The sequence below is a fragment of the Salvelinus sp. IW2-2015 genome, unplaced genomic scaffold, assembly GCF_002910315.2.
Source record: "Salvelinus sp. IW2-2015 unplaced genomic scaffold, ASM291031v2 Un_scaffold16283, whole genome shotgun sequence".
Taxonomy (NCBI): domain Eukaryota; kingdom Metazoa; phylum Chordata; class Actinopteri; order Salmoniformes; family Salmonidae; genus Salvelinus; species Salvelinus sp. IW2-2015.
In genome coordinates, this window is record NW_019957521.1 from 332,105 (window position 1) to 355,426 (window position 23,322).

General features: G+C 41.5%; 3 protein-coding genes across 8 annotated transcripts in view; 1 reads left to right on the forward strand and 2 right to left on the reverse strand.

Annotated features, from left to right (window-relative positions):
• The window catches only part of LOC112080359 (nck-associated protein 5-like), a 24,142-nt gene extending 14,268 nt beyond the window's left edge, over window positions 1–9,874 (forward strand). For all 6 annotated transcript variants that reach the window (XM_070442524.1, XM_024146089.2, XM_024146092.2 and 3 more), the window contains 7 exons: window positions 268–2,934; window positions 3,105–3,517; window positions 3,895–4,009; window positions 4,141–4,216; window positions 4,387–4,680; window positions 7,483–7,631; window positions 7,774–9,874. In XM_070442524.1, the coding sequence (XP_070298625.1) occupies window positions 268–2,934; window positions 3,105–3,517; window positions 3,895–4,009; window positions 4,141–4,216; window positions 4,387–4,680; window positions 7,483–7,631; window positions 7,774–8,037 (3,978 nt within the window). In that variant the 3' untranslated portion in view covers window positions 8,038–9,874. The remainder of the gene's footprint in view (window positions 1–267; window positions 2,935–3,104; window positions 3,518–3,894; window positions 4,010–4,140; window positions 4,217–4,386; window positions 4,681–7,482; window positions 7,632–7,773) is intronic.
• On the reverse strand, window positions 8,597–16,123 carry LOC112080360 (probable Bax inhibitor 1). Its single transcript, XM_024146093.2, has 10 exons — window positions 15,983–16,123; window positions 15,724–15,810; window positions 15,027–15,135; window positions 12,200–12,320; window positions 11,874–11,922; window positions 11,648–11,745; window positions 11,357–11,436; window positions 11,111–11,211; window positions 10,917–10,992; window positions 8,597–10,805 (listed from the first exon to the last, which is right to left on the reverse strand). The coding sequence occupies exons 2-10, from the start codon at window positions 15,777–15,779 to the stop codon at window positions 10,782–10,784; spliced, it is 714 nt and encodes a 237-aa protein (XP_024001861.1). The 5' UTR covers window positions 15,780–15,810; window positions 15,983–16,123; the 3' UTR covers window positions 8,597–10,781.
• Window positions 16,124–17,867: 1,744 nt separating this feature from the next.
• The window catches only part of LOC112080361 (carboxy-terminal domain RNA polymerase II polypeptide A small phosphatase 2), a 12,288-nt gene continuing 6,833 nt past the window's right edge, over window positions 17,868–23,322 (reverse strand). Inside the window, exons 2-7 of the mRNA XM_024146094.2 lie at window positions 21,925–22,079; window positions 20,007–20,111; window positions 19,683–19,739; window positions 18,930–19,022; window positions 18,374–18,559; window positions 17,868–18,140 (exon numbers count right to left, since the gene is read on the reverse strand). Coding sequence (XP_024001862.1) covers window positions 18,015–18,140; window positions 18,374–18,559; window positions 18,930–19,022; window positions 19,683–19,739; window positions 20,007–20,111; window positions 21,925–22,079 — 722 coding nt within the window. The 3' untranslated portion in view covers window positions 17,868–18,014. The remainder of the gene's footprint in view (window positions 18,141–18,373; window positions 18,560–18,929; window positions 19,023–19,682; window positions 19,740–20,006; window positions 20,112–21,924; window positions 22,080–23,322) is intronic.

Below are 23,322 nucleotides of genomic sequence, written 5' to 3' on the forward strand. Positions count from 1 at the left end.
TCTCCAGCATTCCTCCAACATTAGCTGTCATGACATACTCAGTGGGTTCCAAGGTTTCTCAGATGAAATGGCATTTTCTTTCTATTTCACTATTGTATTCAAGAGACCTTGACTTTCTAATCTCTGTTTAACAATGAGGCTGCAGTCTTGGAAGTGTTATTGAATTAAGTGATTTCAATCTTGTTTATTACCTTGTATTTAACCAGTAAGGTTATTGAGAACACACTCACTTCTATAATAACAACCTGACAATCTTTCTCTCCACAGGGAAATGGGTTTCACCGCACACTGCCACAGGCCCCAGCAACTCCYCCCAGAGGCMCAGCCGCATCCATGGATGCCCTGTCCCCATTCTTCAAGAAGAAAGCACACATTCTGGAGGTCCTTCGAAAGATGGAGGAGACAGACCCCCTCAAGTTCCACCCCTCTGCAGGCAGCATCACCTTCTGTGACTACAGCCAGGTCCTGATGTCCACAGAGGCTGTCCTGGCTGCTGGAGACCTATGTAAGAAGCACCAGACACTCTGCTCCTGCTCAGATTCCGACATGCAACAACAGCAGCACATGAATGGTGAAGGGCAGTTATGTCCTACACACCTCAAAAAGAGCACAGACAGTCCAGTCAAATGTAACTATGTTTGTGGTAGTACTGCAAAGCTCAACTCGACCCCGAACCATGTCAAAGGCACATCCACCACAGCTGCTATCAGTGAATGCCACATCAAGAGCACATCAGTGGAGAAACAACAGACAATGAATGACCACCAGCAACCAGCAGGTCCTAACTCTTACTTGTCAATCACAGTTGTAGATCAGACTAGTCCAGMCAATCAGGGCCCAGAGGCTGGATTRAAGACTGGGCAGGTCCAGGACACAGAGAAGGAGAGCCGTCTTAAAGGGAAGTCTGATGAGGATGGTAGTTTGTTTACCTCCCAGCTGCCTGTCCCTGGAGTGAAGGACAACCCTCAGCTAGCATACTGTGAGCTGGAAACCAATGGGTTTCTCTTCTCTTCCAATGACAGTGATAACGTGTTGAGTGATGTAGTTATTCCAGAGAAAGACAGTGGCCCAGCAGAGGAGGGGGATTTCTCTGGGAGAGCCAACGTTGCCCTCAGCCCCATCCCTTCATCATGTCTCAGCGACGTCAAAGCCGCTACCATCAATTCCCCGTCCAGGGTCCTCAAGTTCCTAAAGATCCCTACAATGGCAGAGAGAACCCAGGCAGGGGCCAGCCCTGTCCGTCTGAGCCCCCAGCTCACCCGCACGTCGAAGATCCCCTGTCGCACTAACAACTATGAGGTGTACCACTCCCCTGTCCCCTCACGCAGAGCCGCCACCACAGAAAGGACCAGGCAGCCTCCTCCTCCACCCGCCAGGTCCGAGTCCTACCCAGCCACTACGCACTCAGCCTCARCCCCCACCTCCCCGCCTCAGCCTGAGCATGCCTGCTCCCCTCCAGCCAAGGAGCTTTGCTACAGCAGCCTCTTGGCCCCCAAGACCAGCAATGGTGTCCCCGATCCACTGGCCCCTGGCACTTCGCACACACCCAGGGCCTCTTTGCAGAAGGTCCCGTACTACGAGAACATGTTGGAACTTTCCACCTCGGCTCAGTTAGAAGAATCCAAGGTCCCAGAGAATGTAAACATATCATCTTTCTCTCATACCATAACAGAAAGTGACAGGAAGCAAATGAATTCACTACTACAGAAAGACAATGTCCTGAGTCTCCAGCAGCAGCATTTGTCCCCTGCTTCGGACTCCTCATCCTCTTCCTCATCCTCCTCATCTTCGTCCGATCAGGATGGCAACACAGAGAGCCCAGTCTGGCACGGCCACCACAGTCTGCCCAACCCCTCTGCCCTCAGAGCAGCTCAGTCTCAGAGCAGCCCAGCTCACTACGCCAGCATGAAAGACAGAGGATCACAGGACCAGGATACTAGAGAGGCCACAATACAGAACTCTGATCTCTCCCAGTCCCAGCCTCCAGTTCTCCCAGCCAARAGACATGATCCCTCGTCCATTCCCAAGAGGCCTTCTGGGGTAGCAGGGCCAGGGAGGCAGCCAGCCGAGTCAAGTCACACATTCAAAGACAGGCTGGCTGCACTTGGCAAGCTGAGGAGCTCAGAGGATTTACAAGTCAATGTGCTCCTGCCAGTAGACAAGCCAGAGCCTCAGAGTGAGGAGAGTATAGTCTATTTTAACGATGACAGGAATAAGACCGAGGAGAGCCCTGTGGATGGTAATTTAGAGGAGCAGAGACACTCGAAATATACAGACTCTCTGGACGGTAAGCTTAAAGGTATTCCTGGTAGCGTTGCTTTGAATTTCCCTGGTGGCTGTCAGTCCTACGATTCAGCAGCTAAGTCTGTCTTTGGCTCTTCAGTCGCCAAGGCAGAGCTGGAGACGCTCTCATCCAGAGTGGGTGTGGCTAAGACGGACAGCCCCAAAGGTAAACTGGGCCTCCCGTCGCCAAACACTGACACTCCCATAGTTTTACGCAACAACATGAAATGCCCGGCTTCTCTGAACCTGTCTTACCATGGTAAACAACCTGCACCCAGCATCCCTTACAGCACCAGCAGCCCCAGCAAGGTCCCTCCTAAGTCCCCGTCTAAACCATGCCAGGGCCTGGCTCCCTCAGCTGGAACTGGGAAGCCCACCCTGGAGGCCCCAGCCCTGGTTCCCCGGTACTCCTCCAAGTCAGAGGACAGGAGCAAACTCAACGCAAACAAGAGAAACACCCCAGTGTACGGTGACAGCCTTCCTCCCCCGCTCCCAATGCCAATGTCAGAACCACAGCAGCAGGAGGAGAAGAGACACCTTGTCCCTATTGTCTCCAGCCCCACACTTGGCCCCACGTCAGCCATTGAGGAGAAGGTGATGAAGGGTATCGAGGAGAACATGCTGAAGCTGGCAGAACAGGACAGAGGACAGGTATAAATGTTTGTTTTTTCTGTGATATATATATTTAAAAAATGTATGCATTATTTATTAGTGACATGTCACATTTTTTCTGGAGCTGGAATTTGTTTATGTTAATATCAAGTATAAAGTATTTCACAGTGTTTGCTGTCAGCAATTTGATAAATAAAGACTTTGAACAGGTTACTGAGGTCAAACTGAAGGCCTCTAATGGGATCGCCAGCTGGTTTGGCCTGAAGAAGAGCAAACTCCCAGCTCTCAGCCGCAAACCAGACATACCACCTAAGGTCAAAGACGAGAAGAAAGGTGGAGAGTGGAGGCTGAATATCCCTTCCAAAATGGCGGGGTCTAAGTCTAAAGGAGAGGGGGTGGGGGTGGAGAGCCTAAATATCTCGATGCTGATGGAGAAGGCGGAGGGTCTGAGGAGAGCTCTGGAGGAGGAGAGGGCCTACGTGAACGGGGTTGGGGGGGTCGGGATGGACCGATCTGGAAGGGGCCACTCCTGTGAGGTGGTGATGGACCAATCACAGGGCCAACTGGCTGTGATGTACAGGGGAGCGCGCTCAGACAACTTCATGCAGCAGCTACTCAACAGGTGAGGAATAGATATAAGCTATGGGATTCTATGTTTAGTCAGTTAGGATTGTTTTGTATTGCTTTTGTTTGAAGTAAAACAACTTAAGTTGATATCTTTTTAATKAACTATCGCCAAGCACTATCTGAAGGGGGGGGGCTGTTCCTCTTTTGTTCTCTATTGCTCCTCTATTGTGCCTCAAGCAATGGGGAGGCCGATGACATCAGAGGGCATCATCAGACTAACTCCATGAAGTTTGCCGTTTTTTTTATCGCTGGAGTATGTCTTTAATCAAGCTTAATCTAAAATGTGAATTTTGTGCAAAGATAAAGTAAAATGTTTGTTGCCTTTCCTCTTTTGAACAACATCTTACCTCTGTGTTGTCTGTGTGACTACAGGGTGGATGGGAAGGACTTCAGTGGCATCAGTGTGGCTCAGAGACGCCTCTCCTTTGACTGTAAGACCTCCAGACCGTTCAGCAGACACACCCCCAGCGGGGAGGACATGCAGAAGGTAAACTACAGATTAATTGCGATTTAATATTTTTCTTTATTCTGTGTGTGAATGGAGAAGGTGAGTATTTCCACTTTATTCTGTGTATGTGTAAATGTGCGTTTTGAGAAATGTTTTTTTTACTTACTCAGGGTTCAGAACATCTGATCAGCAACGTCCCCTCAGATGAGAATTTAGCTGACCCAGTTCACTCTCATCACTTCGCAGGTAAGAAACCTGATCAGATTAATAATTTTTCATGGGGGCATTGATAATCTCAGATTGTGTTAATCCTTACCAAATCTAATCAATAATCAAATTAGAGAAGGTTTTGAATTGAATCAGTCTGTGAGACATGAAGGGACATACACTGATTGTCCCTGTTCTCTCTCTCCTAGCTTCTGGTGCTTCCACCTACACCCTGGACAGTGGCATTGGCACCTTCCCTCTGCCTAACTACTGTAGTGGTACGCCTGGGAGAAACCTGTCWAAGGTGAGGGGGGCTGGAGCTGAGCATGGCTCCTCTGGTTCTCCTGGCCGGGCAGGGAGGAGGGCTAGGACCCTGGACAGAGAGCCCTCATCCATGGAGCAGTGCTATACATCTCACAGAGAGTTGACTGCCCCGGTAATGTACGGGTCTGTACTGGAGGGGAAAGGCATGCCCAGGCAAACAGCTGGGGTCATTCATGAAGGTACAATATGAGAAATACTGTATACATAAGTTCATAATATCAAATACTGTACATCACAATTCTCTAAATCAAACATATACCCGTAATACGAATAGCAATCCAATGTTTTGGTATAATGAAGAAAAACTGGAGCTTTTATACAACCAAATCTCTATTTTTGATGTAAATGGAATGTTTTAAAAGGGCCCAGAAACTTTTTTTTTGTATGACTTCACTTGTTTTTGAGAAACATACTCCAAACAGCGATTCACTTTCCTCATCCTCATTGTGCAGTACGGGGGCTCTGAAAAAACATGAACGTAGGCTCCAAAAATAYCCAAATACATCCTTTAAGAAACTGAAGAGCTCTCATTATAGTGATGCAGGTTTTAGATGTTGTACACATCAAATTGTGTTATTCTGAATTTTATCCTCAACGTTATATTCCATTTAGTTGTGACTCGAGCAATACCTCTCTGTCCATTCTAGCAGCAGGCTACACAAAGAATTAAAAATAAAAAGGAAAACACTGCACACTGCTGTTCATGCTCCCAGGTGATATTGTTCTGTTTCGACCCTTAGGTCTTCATCAGGCATCCATATCCCATGTGGAAGGTCCTATATATAGGGGCAGTGCTGAGTGACATCACTTCCTGAAACAGGAGGTAAAAATATATAATATCGGTTCACAATATCAACATTCAATATATARAAAATGTACAGTACTAGTCAAAAGGTTGGACACCTACTCATTCCAAGGTTTTTCTTTATTTTACAATGTAGAAAATAGTAAAAATAATAGTGAAGACATCAACTATGAAATAACACATATGGAATCATGTAGTAATCAAAAAAAGTGTTAAACAAATCAAAAATATATTATATTTGAGATACTTCAAAGTAGCCAACCCTTACCTTGATGACAGCTTTGCACACTCTTGGCATTCAGAGAACCTTCCAGAAGGACAACCATCTCTGCAGCACTCCACCAATCAGGCCTTTATGGTAGAATGGCCAGACGGAAGCCACTCTTCAGTAAAAGGCACTTAAAGGACTCTCAGACCATGAGAAACAAGTCTCTGGTCTGATGAAGCCAAGATTGAACTCTTTGGCCTGAATGCCAAGAATCAAGTCTGGAGGAAACCCGGCACCATCCTTACGGTGAAGCGTGGTGGCAGCATCATGCTGTGGGGATGTTTTTCAGCAGCAGGGACTGGGAGACTAGTCAGGATCGAGGGAAAGATGAACGGAGCAAAGTACAGAGAGATCCTTGATGAAAACCTGCTCCAGARCTCTCAGGACCTCAGACTGTGGCGAAGGTTCACCTTCTAACAGGACAATGACCCTAAGCACACAGACAAGACAACGCAGGAGTGGCTTYGGGACAAGTCTCTGAATGTCCTTGAGAGACCTGAAAATAGCTGTGCAGTGACGCTMCCCATCCAACCTAACAGAGCTTGAGAGGATCTGCAGAGAATGGAGAAAACTCCCCAAATACATGTGTGCCAAGCTTGTAGTGTCATACCCAAGAAGGCTCGAGGCTGTAATCGCTGCCAAAGGTGCTTCAACAAAGTACAGAGTAAAGGGTCTGAATACCTACATAAATTTGATATTTGTTAAAAACTGTTTTTCTAAAAAACTGTTTTTGCTTTGTCATTATGGTGTTGTGTGTAAATTGATGAGGGGAAAAAAACAATTTAATTCGAATAAGGCTGTAACGTAACAAAATGTGGAAAAAGTCAAGGGGTCTGAATACTTTCGGAATGCACTGTATGTTAGCATAATTAGGAGCCACAGTGCTCCCTATCGCTGTTACTTTGGTCTGTAAGAAAAAGTATCTTCTGAAGAGAAAATTGTTGGAGGTTAGTACCAGTTCAGCCAAGTCCACAATACAGTTGGTGCTGGGTAGAGCATTAGGGGGAAGAACTTGAGGGCCTCTAGGCCGCCCTGGTGGGGGATGTTAGTATATAGACTGGTAACGTCAAAAGTACACAGAATWGAATTTTCTGGTATGTGGTCCACAGCTTTCAGGAGATGTATAAAATAAAGTCTCTGGTGTAGGTGGGGAGAGAGGTCACCCAGGGTTTCATGAAATGGTCTACAAAGTTAGAAATGTTATCTGTCACTACTCACAATGGGCCAGCCTGGTATAGGTGGCGTCATGCTCTTGTGAATTTTGGGGAGAGTGTATATGACAGGTGTGGTTTGGCAGTCAACTTGCATGTACTCATTCTGTCTTTGCAATTTCCCCTTCATTCAAAAACTTTGACAGTTTATCATGGATCAGAGACTTTAATTGATTAGTAGGATCCCTGGGGAGTCTTGTAAAATTCATAATCACGGAGTTCTTAGAATTTCATTTTCATAGTCTGCATCACTATTGCACCTCCCTTGTCGGCAGGTTTTACAATAATAGTGGAGTCATTTTTGAGATGGAACAGCTGGATAGGGGAAATGGCTTAAGTCGCACAAAATGGAATATAATGTTGCGGATAAAGACCGGAATGACACAATTTCATGTGTACAACATCCAAAGATCTGCATCACTATACTGAGAGCATTTCTGTTTCTAAAAGGACATATTTGGGTGATTTTGCAGCATTTGTTAATGGTTTTTTTCAGAGCCCCATACTGCACAACGAGGATGAGGAAGTTAATCGCTGGTTGGGCTAAGTTTCTCAAAACATTTTTACATCAAAAATAAATTTGGTTTAAAAAAGCAAATTTCTCCTTGAAATTACTTTTATGCATTAACAATGTACTTTATGTATGGACTTTCATTGAGTATAATCCTGAATAAAATGTATTTTGTAACCTTTGCAGACACAGAAGCCTATGAAGCTCACATGCTGTCCCCCCGCTCCAAGACCTGGACCTTCCCCAACCTGAAGACCCCTGCAGGGCCCACTGAGATGTACCTGGCCGTGGAAGAAGAGGTGGAGACGGCCCCCTATGGATCCCCATTCAGAGGGGTTGGTTGAAAGCATGATAATTTCAGACTAACCATTTGCATTTGTAATATGTAATTTATAATAGGATTATTACAAATTTATTGTGGATTTGTGACGTTTTACTATTGAGTCTCTCTTCTCCTTCCCTCTCTCTACCTTATAGAAGGCCTGTGGTACATCTGGATCTCGTAACATAGACCCCAGCAGTCTGCCGGTGCCGGCCCAGACAGGGCTGAGCCGACGGGGGAAGATCCGCAGTACGCCCAGTGCCCCAGAGATGAGCCTTGGCCAGGAGACAGGCCTGGAGCTGGTGAGGGAGAGGCCTGAGGAGGCCCTCTCCCCCAGCCGCCCCCAGGTCCTAGAGACCCCCGAGTCACTCAGTGACTCTCTCTACGACAGCCTCTCTTCCTGTGGCAGCCAGGGATGACTTGCAGATCTTACTATGGTGCCGACTGACCCACCTTAGTGGAATATGGACTGTGCTAAGATATACCCATTTCACACTATCGTACCAACCTGAGCCATATTGGGCTGTCTTCAATTCCTAAATGTTCTTTTAACATTGTTCTTTCCAGAATGGTTCTAGCTACTATGGCGGATGCGTAACCAGGCCAGCCGGATATAGCTTGGTCCGACCCAGCTTAGTTTGTCTCAGTAGTGTGAAAAGGGTACAAGTGATGCTGACCATCCTTAGGAATATGGACTGTGATAAGATGGTGTCYCCTTAAGACTTTCATGTTTGCTTTCTCACCAGCTACTGTATGTTTCAAGGTTAACTGGAAAGACAAACCTCTCCTCAGGATAACTACAACCCAAAGGATAGACTATTCACAATAACACTGTTTTATGACAGGAGAGAATTGGACAAACTGAACACACTGCTAACCAAAATAGCTATTTATATAATTGTAGAATTATGGAAATAGTGTGCTGAGCAATTAGGGCTTTGAGGTCTTTTCGGTTCAATTACTAAAAAAGAATACCAGTTTGATTTCGATTATTTATTTTGCTAATTAAATGCTGTAACACAGAATAAAACAATTAAAGTCCAATGATGGTAGTTACATTTGTCAGTGACTGCACATTACTGCACCATTTATTCACATTCATTTAATAAAATATTTCAGTTGTGTATGGTAGTTACATTTGTCAGTGACTGCACATTACTGCACCATTTATTCACATTCATTTAATAAAATATTTCATTCCAAGTCATCTCATCTCTATTGAGCTGCTGCCTATGCTCTGACAAAACCCCTATTTTAGATGTTATTCAAAATAAATAAGGCATATTTTTATGACCGCTTAATACCAACTATCAATCACTTAGATAATGTATTGTTGGGTACAGACACCTCACGAAGCAAGTGCTATCTATCCCTATCGCGCATTCTTCTGTTTGCCTCACACTAACCTAAGGTAGCATGCCTAAAAGAAGCAGACCTGACAAGTAGCTGCGCAATCGATTATGGTCATTGTAGTTAATTACCACGGTTTCAGCGCGAAATTATGTAGTTTCCAACAGGTCAATATTCTACAACTCCCTACTACATTGCACAGTTCGGGCTTGATCTGATTTATCTCTAGAGAAACTGCGCAATGTGCGCATTGAGGTCAGAAAACAACTAAATGGAATTCAAATAATTCAACGGATGTCAGTCCATTTGAAAACAAAAATAACTAACATTTCAGTTAATCGCTTAGTACTAGGTAATACACATGATGACAATATCGAACATTCCCACACAAAAAATAATTTYATGTTGAAATTGAATATGTCTTACTCAAACCTTCACCTACAGAGCGCTGGAACACTGAACATGCAAGGACTCATTACCAATAATACCAATAAATCATTCTCTTTATCAGTACATCCAATGTACTGAATGCTTCATCTTGAGCTTCATTTTTCACTATTGAATACATTTAATTTTATGTAAAATTATTTGGTGATGGTGTTAAGATTTTCTCTAACTGCCAAGAAAGCGTTTAGTTTAGCTGACCATTCTTTGAAGGTAATATGCCAGCAATAATATTGTCCAATTAATGATGTATTTATTTTTATGTTAAATCAACTGCATATTTGTAATTGTTCATTTTATTTGTTAACTTGTAAATGCAGTCACCTGGCTAAAATAGATTGTTTAACTTTGGATGTCATAATCTTGAACAGCTAAGATGTCAACATTCTTTTAAAAAGGTTTTTGATTATTTCTTGTTCATGTGTTCTCACWGAAGCACAAATAAAATAAAATTACACCATGTACCTTGCTCTTGAAATGTATATCTGCAATGAAAACTGCATTTAGTTAACCTAATTTGATAAATGTATTCAAAGTTATCACTGGTAAAGTATGTTTTTCACAGTAGGCCTTTTCAGATAACAAAAATCTTACGAGAGAACGCATCGACAGTTGATCCATCTATTCTACAGCCTTGACCAGTCYTTTTTGTGGCGCACAAGCTGACCATAAAGTGCAATTGTACATCTTCATGAAAGGTCAGCCGAATTACCAATACGTTCTTCTTCAACGTAACACAGTGAAGTAGTAAATAAGAGGAAAATGAGAAGTTGTGACTCGGGACCGGTACCCCAGTATATATATAGYCTCGTTATTGTTACTTTTTTATTTTATTTAGTAAATATTTTCTTAACTATTTATTGAACTGCATTGTTGGTTAAGGGCTAAGGGSTTGTAAGTAAGCATTTCACGGTAAGGTTGTATTCGGCGCATGTGACAAATAAAATGTGATTTGATAAAGACATAACGGGTCAGGATGTCTGTCACATCCCTTCCATAAACTAAACAGATTAGAGGAATAGCATTAACAAATCAAATATTAGAACAACATAAAACTATGATTAATCTCCAAAAGCTCAAACAGCCTTCTGAAAATCTTTTTTTTTTTATGGCACAAAGAGTTCAGTTCTGTTATGTAGACCTTCATAGAACAACCACTCCCCCTACAGGACAAGCATTCTCACTGCAGCAGTAGCCTAAAATACAACCTTATCATAACCTCTTGCAAGCTCAAATCAAAGGACAAAAAGTAACCAAGAACGACAAATAGTAAAAGCACCAACAGCACTGCAGACAGAGGCTTTGTTGCTGGTTCTGTTCCTTGTCACAGATCATTTTTCATTTGAAACTTCAACTGGATTTATTTAATCTACTTCTTTTCTTTCTTCTTGTCCTGAAAATATAAAATATTACCATTTGCCTATTGTGAAATTTGCTAGTATGAGAAAAAGTAAACATTACATGAGATTAATATTCTGTCTTTGGGGGAAAATAAACAAATTACCTTCTCATTCATGGCAAGGAGAATCATGAGTTTTCTAAAAATGGTCACAAAGTCGAGGAACAGGTCCACGCAATGCCTTTCAAAAGAAAAACAATGACTTAATTTAATTGACTTTATATTATCTTTCATTCTAATACATCAGCAAGTAAAAAGTTTTACAACTGCTTATTTGGTGAAATGCTATAAAGCTTTACCAGATGTAGTCCTTGTCTCCATTCTCTGCTTTCTCAATGATGAGCTGAGTGTCGAACAGAACAAAGCCACACATAATGACCAGCCCCAGGTACATGTGAGCCTGTTAGTGAAGAGAAGAGCCATGTTATATCTGAGTCACCTTGCTGAGACCTCCTCACACAATTATATTACACACTTCCAAATTCATGAGTGGAATCACTTCACATCCAAGTCATAAGAGATGGCTCTATAAATATTTAGGCTACCTTGAAGAGTATCGCTGATCCAAAGAACATGTTCACCACAGACACCAGGAACAAGACAGACAAGCCAGACATCAGAGTACCTGAGAAGACAACGAACATGTCAAAGAGGAAAAATCACAGTTTCAAGATTTTTGGGGGGTTATATCTTGACTAAATTAACACAAATTCTGTGAAATTTGTGAATGACTTGTGCTTCTCAAGAAGCAAAAGGGTTTATTCAAGTAAGTTAAGATATTATGACCAGAACAGATAAATAACTATGCTACTGAATAGCGTATTACATCTTTGTACCTCCTAGGAAGAGGAAGCTCCTGCGCTTGGCATACAGGGCACTGAGAGTGAAGCAGACAAAGATGATTGAGGTTCCAAGGAAGGCTGTCACAATGATGCTAGAGAGAGACCAGATAGATAGACACACAATTTAAGGACACAGTCTTCTTGACTCAATTGAATAACAAATATTCCTAAGAAATTATTTCCAACAATATTTAATATCACATAGGCTTAGATGTTCTACCTTGGGTTAATGATGATGACAAAGTCCATTGCTGGTCCAAGACCAACACCTGGTGAGAAAGAAAAAGTCAATTTGACTGCAGGGGAGACAAAGTTGATGAATTGCCTGGCTGTGCCATGGGACAGTGGATGCGCATTGATCATTTAAAATTGAACTGTTAACAGGCATTACCCGGGGATTGTGGTGAATAACTAACTCCCTGCTATCAACCAATCAGCATCCAGGATTCAAACAACCTGTTTTATAATGAGGTTTTCTTTCTCCAATGACTGACAAATTAACATTCAATAACAGCCAAAATTGGCTGTCTAAAGCCCTGAGTTTACCTGTGAAGAAAGCAAACCCTGCAAGGATAGCCAGTCTCTTCTTCTCGGTCTCTGGGTTGTGTGGTGTCATGGACAACCAAACCACCATGCCCAGGGAACCCAGAAGAGTCAGCAAACCACCCTAGAGGAATAGGATAAAGCCAGTAGTATTTTTAGTAGTTATAGCTTCACCATTGCTTAAAATCTATCTGAACGTTACTGTATTTACTAGGGGTGAAACGGTTCACAAAACTCACGGTTCGGTACGATACGGTATAGTGGTGTCATGGTTCGATACGGTTTTGATACATCGCCAAAATAAATGCCTGAGAAATATGTCATTTGTATTTAGATTTTCCATTTATTATAGTAGTAAACAGGGTAGTTTGAATTCCCAGGAGAATATGGAAACAAAGGGACAAAAAAMCCCAGCAGTGCTTGCCTTATAACATGAAAAAAAATAGTCATTTAAAATAGAACTTCAACAAGAGTGCATAGCAGCATATATCAAAATTAAGTCACATAGCAGTGCCTTAAACTAAATAGGACCAGTTGAGACATTACTTGAGAAAAAACAAAACAATTTTTTTTTTAAATCAGATTTTCAAGTTTTTCTTTAAGATTAGTCGATCCACATTATCTGCAGTGAGCACAGATCGGCTTACTGTGAAAATGTCAGCCGCTGTGGAGAATACCCTCTCGCTAGGGACAGATGTCCCAAGCACAGCCAGGTAGCGCCTTGCTAACATGGCAAAATGAGGGTATATTAATTCTTTGGTCTTCCACCATGTAAGTGGATCAGCATCCAGGGGAATACAGTCCACTATGACCTTGACCTTTGACTTGGTTCCCTGCTCCTGGGTCGTGAACAACTCCCCAAAAAGGTCAGCCATGGCAGTCTTCTTTTCTGGAGGAGAACCCCTGTCGTCTGACGTCTCTGGAGAGGGGTTGGCTCCTGTGTTATCTGTGGCTTAGCCCTGCAGAATTAAATTAGATGAAAATTACTATCTCTGAAGTGGCTTTAAAAATATGATTTGCTGTTAAAAATATATATATCAGACACTATGACAATTACAATTATTACTTAATACTTAATTGTTAAATCACTAATTAATAAAATAATAAATGTCACATTAAGAAAATAAATACAATACCTGTTGTATATTGGTCACAATCTCTGCTGTGAGTTCATTGTAGACTCTCAGATGAGCAGCAGCATCCAAATGCAGCAGTGACTTGAACTAGGGATCCAAAGCGGTGCTCTTGTGTAAGAAGTCTTGGACACCAGGGTCAGCATATCTAGGCTCCAGGTTAACTCTGATAGCAGTCTTGACATCCCTTACTGCGGGTTCATCTTCATCAGATGCCACCATTGATTTCAGGATCATTGTTTTTATAGACTGGAAACTGATGGAATGCTCTCAGTGCATATAAGCATTGTGACTGTTTTGAGAGGTTTGCACACTTTGATAACTTCCTCTGCTAGTCTTAGGTAATTTTCATACAAAGTCAAAATCTTTGACATTCTTCCTCACAGCTTGATCAGTCAGTGTAGAATACACTGTGACTTTCTGCTCAAGGTATCTCTCAACCATGTCATGGCTTGAATTCCATCAAGTAGTGGCATCTTGGATTAGTTTGTGGTTTGGCAGCTCCAGCATCTCCTGTTTTGTCTTGAAAACAGGAGGTGACACTGCTTTTTGAGATGCTAGATTAATAACGTGAGCAAAGCATCCTATCTGTGGCCCCAATCCAGCTAGTGCAATTGCATTTATAATATTTCTAGCCTCGTCAGTGGTCACAGGAATCATTACATTATCCCTCTCCAACTTCCACACTGCAACTACTTCCCTCAGCTCTTCCCCCAAGTTTTCACTGGTGTGACTACTCTCAAGGGGACATGTTTGAAGGACATGGCTTTTTATCTCTCACTCAGCCATAATGAAATGAGCCGTTACAGTAAGGTAGCTCTAGACGTCCAACTGTCTGTTGTTAGAGCAACAGACCTCGTTTCTGACAACTCGCTCTCGAGTTGTTCTTTTGTATAAGGCAGGTATTAATGTCTGGGCAAAATGTGTACGGGGAAGGAATAGTGAAGCGCGGCTCGACCAATTTAAACATGTTTCTGAACCCCGCATTCTCTACCACAGAGAATGGTATCATATCTGCCGCTATGAATTTTGCTATCGCTGCGTTGATTTCTGTAGCCCTACCGGAGTTAGACGCATATTGTTGCCAGCGGGCTGTGTGGGAACAAGTGGTTGCCGTTTCATTTTTTCGCCTAGTCCCACCGATTGGCACTTCGGGGTGATGTCGGCGCAAATGAGTAGTCATGTTACTCGTATTGCCACTCGAATATGCTATCAGCAATGAACAGAGCCTACATGTTGTAGAAGTTTTATCCGCCACTYGTCGGCAATCCCCGTTATTGTTTACAGGGATACTGAAATGTTCGGCAGACCTGCATGATACTGGGGCGTCTTCTAGTTCTGGCTCGCCAAAGCTTGCCATGTTGCTCCTTTGTATTTAACTAGCTTCTAATTCCTTCATAAGCGAAATTCTGCTACGACGGTCTCTCAGCTCTGTTCGCGCTGGAGTGAAATAACTAACGGTAATGAACTGAGCTGCAGACAACTATAACAACTATATTACTATGTGGATATTTTTCCCACGTTAATTTAACGCCATTGGTTTATGCAATAATATATTTTTTACAATGATATATATTTTCCTAGCTATAATATATGATTCATGTATTGTTCGGTTCGCAGTGCGTACCAAACCGTGCACCCTGTACCGAGTATTTACCAATGTGTGTCTATTATCGGGTAGTGTGCTTACTGTTTACCTGAAAGAGCCGTGTGACAACATGGACGTAGGAGCCTGCTGCAGCCACGAACATGCAAACTGCCAAACTGGAGTAGACATTCTTCAGGTGTAACTGGGTAGATTGGGAACTGGGAAAACATTGTGTTAACCATGTCATGTTAGTCATTTAGCTAGCTACCATAAGTATGGACAGATAGAACAAGGTGTCGGATGTTTCACCGGATGTATAAATCTGAAACATCCAGTTGGAATTTCCATTTCCCACCAAATATGGTGAGGAGAGGAAGTCCAGTCAGTGTCTGGAAGTTTGAGAGTATTGAGCGAGATGGAACTGGGCCGGCATTCAGCTGATTTTCTCATCAAAGTAAAGCCAGATCTCAATATAGTTATTTTGCCAAAACGAAAAAGTGCACCAAGTTTTGTAGACGTGACCTTTTGTCAAAGTTTCAAAAATTTGCGTTCTTTAGGAGTGTATGGGCGAATTGAGTTATTACACACGCACTTCACATAATTCTTTTTTGCTAAAGGAAATATGCAAATACATGCTAGAACGCGCCAATACGACCTCGCTAGCTCGTGCTTGGCTCTGCCCAGCTCCCTACTTGTTCTATCCACTATGTTTCATTTATTCCCATTGAAAATGACAGATTAATTTATTGGTATGGCTCAGAGCATTATTATCTGCATTAGAAATTTGACAGAAGAGTTCTGCTTACATTTGGGAGAACTTGAGGAGAACATCCAATTTGATGCTGCGGTCAAACACGTTCATATTGAGACAGGTTTCTGAGATCTTGGCAGATCTAAAAACAAGGAAATTACAAAGATTAATTTTAACGTAACCAACGATTATTGACTGTTCGTTAGTTAACTAGCTACACTACTAGCTAACATTACTTAACCAGAATTGTAACTCAAAGAGTTACGTTAGCTAAAACAGCATAAAACGTTAACGAAGCAAATAGTAATACATACCATAAACGTACTTGGCACAGTAGTTAGCCAGCTAGCTTTATTCCTTGTCTTTTATTTCCTTCGACAACAACTTTCTATCAATCCTTGTTTACTAACTGTACGTGTCATTCGATCGAGCGTCGCAACGTAGTGACATCATCACATTGCAAAAAATCTGGAAATCTCATTGACATTTATTCTATTGTCGGTGCCATCCGGAATCCTTGGGACGTCCATACCCGCATCGAAGTTGACATTTAAAATGGTTAAAGTTAGGGTTTAGGGTATGGACGTCCTAAGGATGCCAGATAGCCCAAATTATGAAAATATCGTAATTTCCTAATACAAAAACAATTTACTATTCCACAAAAACACACACCGACAAGGAAATATAATCAAACTTTTATTTGGTAACGTTTGACCAGTTTGGCTCCAAAATACATGTATTTCTTTAAAAATAGTCCAATATTATTGAAAGTAGCAACATTGTATCTCAAACGCTGTCCTCGGGACCCCAAGGGGTGCACATTTTGGTTTTTACCCTAGCACTAAAAACAATGCATTGGCCTAATATGTGTTACTGATTTAAAATGTACATTTTGTACACTTTATTTTGTTTGATTATAACAATATCAATGAGGACAACGTAARCTACACAATATCAACAACCAGACAGCTTTGGTTATTCATTAGGATTGGACATTTCTTTAGTGGTCAACATGTAGAAACGGATATTTAACATTATAAAAACAAACTTGATTGTACCTACATAAAATTATCCATATTTTGCTAGTTATTTGTCATTGATCTACACCCTGAACCTGGTTATTGCTTTTTGGATAAGCCAATGTCGTTGGTATCATCTATGATGATATAAGGAGGCATTGGAAGGTTAAGAGTTATGTTTGAAAGGCACTCTTGAGAGGAAAATAATATGTGGTGTTTGATTAACTTGTTTACACAATCCAAAAACTCTAGGCACAAATTATAATTTGGCAGATGTTTTGAATATTGTTGTTTCTATACCCTCACTTGTAGTGGGCAAATAATACACAAACGAATACACAAAATGTATAAGAAAAAAAGGCATATCATTTCAGAATTAAGAGTACCACAACTACATATCCTTTTTTTAATACAGTATTTGACCACATTCAGCATGGCATTAGGGTGCATATATCTGCACAGGCAGTGCATGATGTCTCTGACTGAATTTGAAAGGTACAGTTGTCACTTTTTAGCACAGTCTTACTTATAAAACAACAAGTGCAATTTTGTCATTTAGTATTCCAAGAAAAACAGAAAAACGTGTTAGACTGGACCAAATATTCTAAGAGCGACAATATAATAAACTTTTGCTGAGTAGCCATGCATCCAGTATGTCTGCATTCAAGTGACCATAAAGGAATTAATCTTAAAAAATGTGGTCCCAAATGATCAACTCAAGAAGCTTTTTAAAGCTTTATAACATCACTGTATGCATGCTATTARTGGTATTCAGAAAAATATATTGATATAATGTATATAAAGTCTCCCAAACTTTATGAAGACATTATTTATTCTAATATATTCAGTACTTAAATGGAGTGGCATTTTGCTTTGTTGGCCATTTTACAGTAAATAATACAAATATTTACATAGGTATCAGTTAAACATCTAGTATGTGAGCATATACTAACTGGTCATATATCTAGGAACATGTAAGGTTACATTCTGTTGGCATTCTGGATTTGACTGTGTGAACCGTATAACAAGTAGCACTGTAGTTCATCATGATTACAGAAGAGGATTGCATAGCGAGATTGGAWTTTTTTTTKTTTKTTTTTTTACAAAATACCAATAAAAACAGTTTGAGCTGCTTGCTTTTTGTGTTTGTTTAGGAAAAAGGCACAAAGATACAAGTGTCCTGAGTCAGATCAGGCCATGCAGGCTTCTGGTTTGGAAAAAATAACCACTTTATTCATATTCATTTGGAATGACTGTAGTACTCTACAGTAGAGTCAGAGAAAAGGCGTTAGAATGTCATGAAGTGCTCATCAGCAGCGTCCCTCCATCATGGTGCTCGTAGCTCCCCCAGTCTGGTGTAGACATCCTCTGCCTGACTCAGGTCCTCAAACACAGGCAGCAGGTGGAGCAGCTCAGCATCCTCCACATCATCAAACCAGGACAGCACAGGAACCTGAGGGAGCATCAGAGAAACCATTCACTCACTTACTAATGCTTTCTTTGCAGTATTGACAACTGTATATTCTTGTCGTATATAACTACTAAATCCAAAAGGTAAGTGGAATATAAGGTTAGAATAGAATCAGAATACAGTAGAATCAGAACTAGTATCCTATTAATAATCACTTTGAATCCTGAAAGAGGTCACATTTGAGTTGACAGAAGTTGAATGAAACTCAAACTCACAGCATTCTCTGGGTGGAAGATGTAGGAGGCAGGAGAGTTGTCTAGGATGAGGGTCTTATGGAGCTCTCGGCCCAGCAGGCTGAGATCTTTGACGTAGCATCCCTGGTGGAACACACAGGACTCCCGGAACAACCGTGCCCGGAATACCCCGCACTGATCCAACAGGTCAGTCACTGGATCTGCATACTGGGGGCAGGCAAAGAAGAGGGGGAAAAGGAGGAAGACCAGGATCAGGGAAGGGAGGAAATGGCAAGAGGAAGAAGGAAATGGAGTTTGGTCAGGACTAACAAGGTGTCATCAAGGCACCTAAGCTACTAATAATGTAACTATGGGTTACATTATGGAATGTATGCTAGCTCATAATATGCAAATGTACAAAGCAGTCTTTGGTACTACAAAGGTCACCTAGTGCATGGGGAAAAGGCTACGGAGGATTGTGAAAGAGAAAAAAGTATTAAGACTTTCTAAAATACAATAGGTTTTTTCATGAAGAACAACAAATAAATAGGCTAAATGTCAAGACAAGATAAGGTTTCGTTAGGTCTTTTCAGCTTACCTTGGCAAGACTGGCAGTGAACAGAATACACTCAAACAGCTCTCCCATTCGTTGTAGAAACTCATCCACATACGGCCTCTTCAGCACGTATACCTGAAAACAAACACCTGGCATGAAGCTTTGGTAGCTCTTTTACCTGTGTAGCAACAGACATTTCTGCTTGTTACGAAGTATTTTAGCAATTGCTTTATAATTGAACAGTAATAAAGTATCTGGAAGAAAATATTTGGAAGGTAACATTAACTCTTCTTCCTCTGCTGTGTCCATTTTGTTCCCATCTCAGTTGCTGGTGGCTGGTTCCTGAAACAAGTAATCAAGAATAGGCCGTGCAGGTGTTAACCAGCCTATCCTGGATTACTTGAACCAGGCAGAGGCCCATGGAGAAGAATTCCAAACACCACAACAGTTCTCATGTTGACCTGAAGTGCAAGTTTTGCATGTAGTTTTGCATGTACAGCAGACTCCAGTACATTTAAATATAGAGAGTTTAAATATTACCTMTGGTGCATTGCATTGGTGAGCAAAATCTTCTGAAAGGTGAACTGACTAAGCTGAATTGAACTGTTTTCTTCCTTTCCCATTAAACTTTTGTCCAGTAGAGGGCTCATACAGCGCCCATAACAAACATCTGTCCTGAGACCCATCCCATTTTAACCTCGGCAAACACTGACCATAACACACACACACACACACAATACCAACCCACCCACCTCTACAAGCACACCGATAACATATTCAGATGAGAGATTTTACCTGGTGTGTGGTCCCCTCAATCTCCACAGGCACTATGAAATCTGCATTACTGATAGGCTGAGGAGAGAAGGAACACCGTGGAAGATTGTTGTTATGATGCTCCTGGGCTTTACAGTTATACTGTATGTAATTACATAGGATCAAATCCCTAAATTAGACGCTAAACTATAAATCATTCCGTAAATCAAACAATTCACAATTTTTTAAATGTAATTCAAAATTATAATTAATTTAATGAAATGTCCTCTTTTACCTTTGCATTGTATACAAACACCCCTTACAAAACCACATGTAACAGTGAGTGGGTGGAAAAGCGGTAGCTACCTTGAATGAGCTATGCACCAGTGTCTCATCCAGGTCTATGACCACACATATCTTCCCCTGGTCCTGGGGTGTCATCTCAGGCAGCAGGCTGGGCCCTGATGACAGCTGTGGTGGAGGGGAAAACAGGGGACATACAGGGTCACTATAGCTGGCACAATCTCCAGCCAGTACTACAGAGTACAGTACAGGACTGTGCAGAGAACACCACATCTTACCCTTTTTACTAGGCTTTTCTTATGCTTAGTAAACACAGTGCTTCACTCTACAAGCACAGGGAATAACTGCAGTTGAAATTAAATAAAATGTTATGTCACATGCGCGGAATGCAGCAGGTGTAGACTTTAATGTGAAATGCTTACTTACGAGCCCTTTACCAACAATGCAGAGTTAAAAAGTAAGAAAAATGTGCTAAATTAAAAAAGGAAATACGAACACAATAAATTAACAACCGGTACCATGTTAATCTGCAGGGTTATGAGGTAGTTGAGGTAAAATGTACATGTAGGTAGGGGTAAAAGAGCTCTAAAAGTGTAATAATACTGTAATAATAGAATTTCAGATTAAATTCAAAGACCCAAACAATACCCATGCTTCACAACAGCTACAGCTTCCTCATTGCTCCATTGCTGCCTGGAGGACACTAGGCAATGTGAACAAAAAAAGTGGCAATTGTACTGTTTGTCCCTCTTGAGATAACGAAGCCATTTCTTCAATATAGTCCGAATTAAGATAACTCCAGATATATGTAATTCATTTTTACGGTTTTTGCCGAGGAGGTCTTAGTCACGCAATTTTACATCTAAGATGTTTGGTGCAGTATATCTCAATTGGAAATATTTGCATGAAAACCGAATCGTTTCTCGTTGAATGACAGCAAAACAATTAATTGAAGAATTCCTACTGTTGACCAATTACAGACGAAGGGGTGTATACTTTGGCTACTGAGCTTCGGCTTGCGTCAGGGAAACTTTTTGTGTGCACAAACAGCCGATAAACCCTTGCCGAAGACCAAAACATCACAAAATGTTGTTTTAATATATGCAGGAACTGTTTGGGATGGGAAGCATGCGGACGCCTTTACATGGCGCTAGCGCCACTACACTGACAGCCTCACTAGTGGCCTGTGGGCAACACACACCTCGTCATTCTTCTGTACACTTCGGTTATGACGTACCAGGTACAAAATACTGTACATATCTAATGTCTCCAACATGAACTGACATGCACATCACATTATCCACTCTKTGTAGGCCCACTGCACCACTGTTTCGCCTTAGTGGATTGCAAGGCACTCAGCTGTCTTATCATCATAGGAGATCAATATGAACAGACCTAAACTACTCTGTATCTGCCAACAGTCATGGTTATAGTGTTCAACAAGTTCACAACAGGTGCAGCAGCCATTTTATATTGCATCATGCTGTTATAACATCAACGGGCAATAATCCCACAAATTCTCACAGGGTATTGCTCAAGATAGGAAAGCAATCACTTGTGTAGTTATTGTCTGCTTATATAAATATATTATTTTCCTGTAATATGCATGGCAGAGTTGTTAAACACTTGATGAGGAAGTTGACAGTTGTAAAATAAAAAGAAAGCTGAGCTAAGCCTGACAGTTGTTTGGGTTAAAAAATACTTAGCTAAACTGTACACACAAGATTCATGTCCTATAAAAAAAAGTCTAAGACTAGCCAAATTACAATGTGTGAAACTTTGTGGTTAAAACTATTCATTTGTAATCTGCTTAAGCGGTCCAAACAAGCTTTGCAAACATAACAAAATCAAAAGGACACTTTTTAGGCTACATAATAGTCCCACACTTGGTTGAAATACAGTAAACTACAGCCCATACACTCTATATGGATAATTACAACAACAATGCTGCCGAGATGTTGAGAATAATATATTCTGTTACCTTGACAACATCCCCATTGTCCTGTGGCTCCAGCAAGGCATCTTGTGAAGGTGATGGTGGATTTCGGGCATCCTGTGCTCCTCTGAGGCAACAGAAGAGTGCTTTGAAGATGTTACAGCTCCTAGGCTTCTTCAGAGAAGATCTGCTCACCTCGCCTGTCACAAGACAAAAAAAAGAAGAATGCTGTATGCCTATGACACAACCAAGCTTTTGATCAAAACTCTGAGTGATATATGGATTTATCCCAAATGAAAATGCTATTCACCAACACATTATGGTGATTCAACCCGCAATGAAGGTTCTTATAATCCAGGTACAGATGTAGGATTTTTATTTGATCCCCCTGTTGCAGGAGAACTTTAAAACTTGGAGAATATTTTAGGTTTAAAAAGGCTTTTGAAGTTTGTAATTTCACTTTGACATTTCAGACATGATTTTCCCTTACGAAAAATGTATCAACGCTTCCATAAATGTCCATGAATTTCATCCACATTTCTTTTTGTTGCAGGATTATTTTCCTGCTGTAGCAAACTGGCTAAAGTTAAGACCCTACATCTGTAGATGTTAGGGAAATGTATGATGTGAATTTCCCAAGATTTTCCCATCAAGTAGTAAGGAGGATTTCCCCCATTTTGAGAGACATAGTTACTGCACACATGTAGAATGAACTCTGTGCTCCCTTCACAAAAGGCTTCCCTCTACACTACAGAGACACGCACGCATGGACACAAGCACAGTTGGACAAACACACACAAATAAAAATCTGCCTTTAATGAGGTTGCTGCTGCTGCTGGAAGAGGTTGGTACATGTTATATAATCATTGAGAGTGCGGGAAAACCCACACTCTTCACCAGGCAGTGACTGAGTCTCAAATGGCACCCTAATCCCCACAGGGCCCTTGTTAAAAGTAGTGCACTATATAGGGAGTAGTGTGTCATTTAGGACACAGTCAGTAACTTCTGCTGTATAAAAAAAAGACAGACAGAAAACATTCCAACCGTTTCACTGACTCTCCTGGAACAAGATCTCTGGTTGGAGTGGAGCGAGCTGAAGCCAGTCACACCTCAATGCTCCAAGCCCCTTTGATCAGTCAATATAAAAATGTGTCATAGTTCATAAAGGTTACACCAGAGGAGGCAAATAGCATCTATTCTTTGGTTGGATATGCATAGCACCGCTCGTAATAGTATGAGAGTTCATATAAAACTCTAATGCATGGATGGCTGTGATATACAAAACACAGATGGCTGTACTGACTAAAGCTATCGAAGGGATTAATAAAAACGAATTCAAAAAGAAAAAGTGTGATTCACACATCTGAACACTGTCATGACTCTCCTGTGAGGATCCAAAGATCCGGTTACAGTGGATCAGCTCTACAGAGCCGAGGGGGGGGG

Excerpts from the sequence above, each read along its gene's own strand:
- LOC112080360 (XM_024146093.2), bottom strand. The coding sequence starts at position 15,779 with ATGAACGTGTTTGACCGCAGCATCAAATTGGATGTTCTCCTCAAGTTC. Across the intron at positions 11,746-11,873 it reads GTCATCATCATTAACCCAAG|CATCATTGTGACAGCCTTCC; the intron begins GTAGAACATCTA and ends GTCTCTCTCTAG. Across the intron at positions 11,437-11,647 it reads GAGCTTCCTCTTCCTAGGAG|GTACTCTGATGTCTGGCTTG; the intron begins GTACAAAGATGT and ends TTGTCTTCTCAG.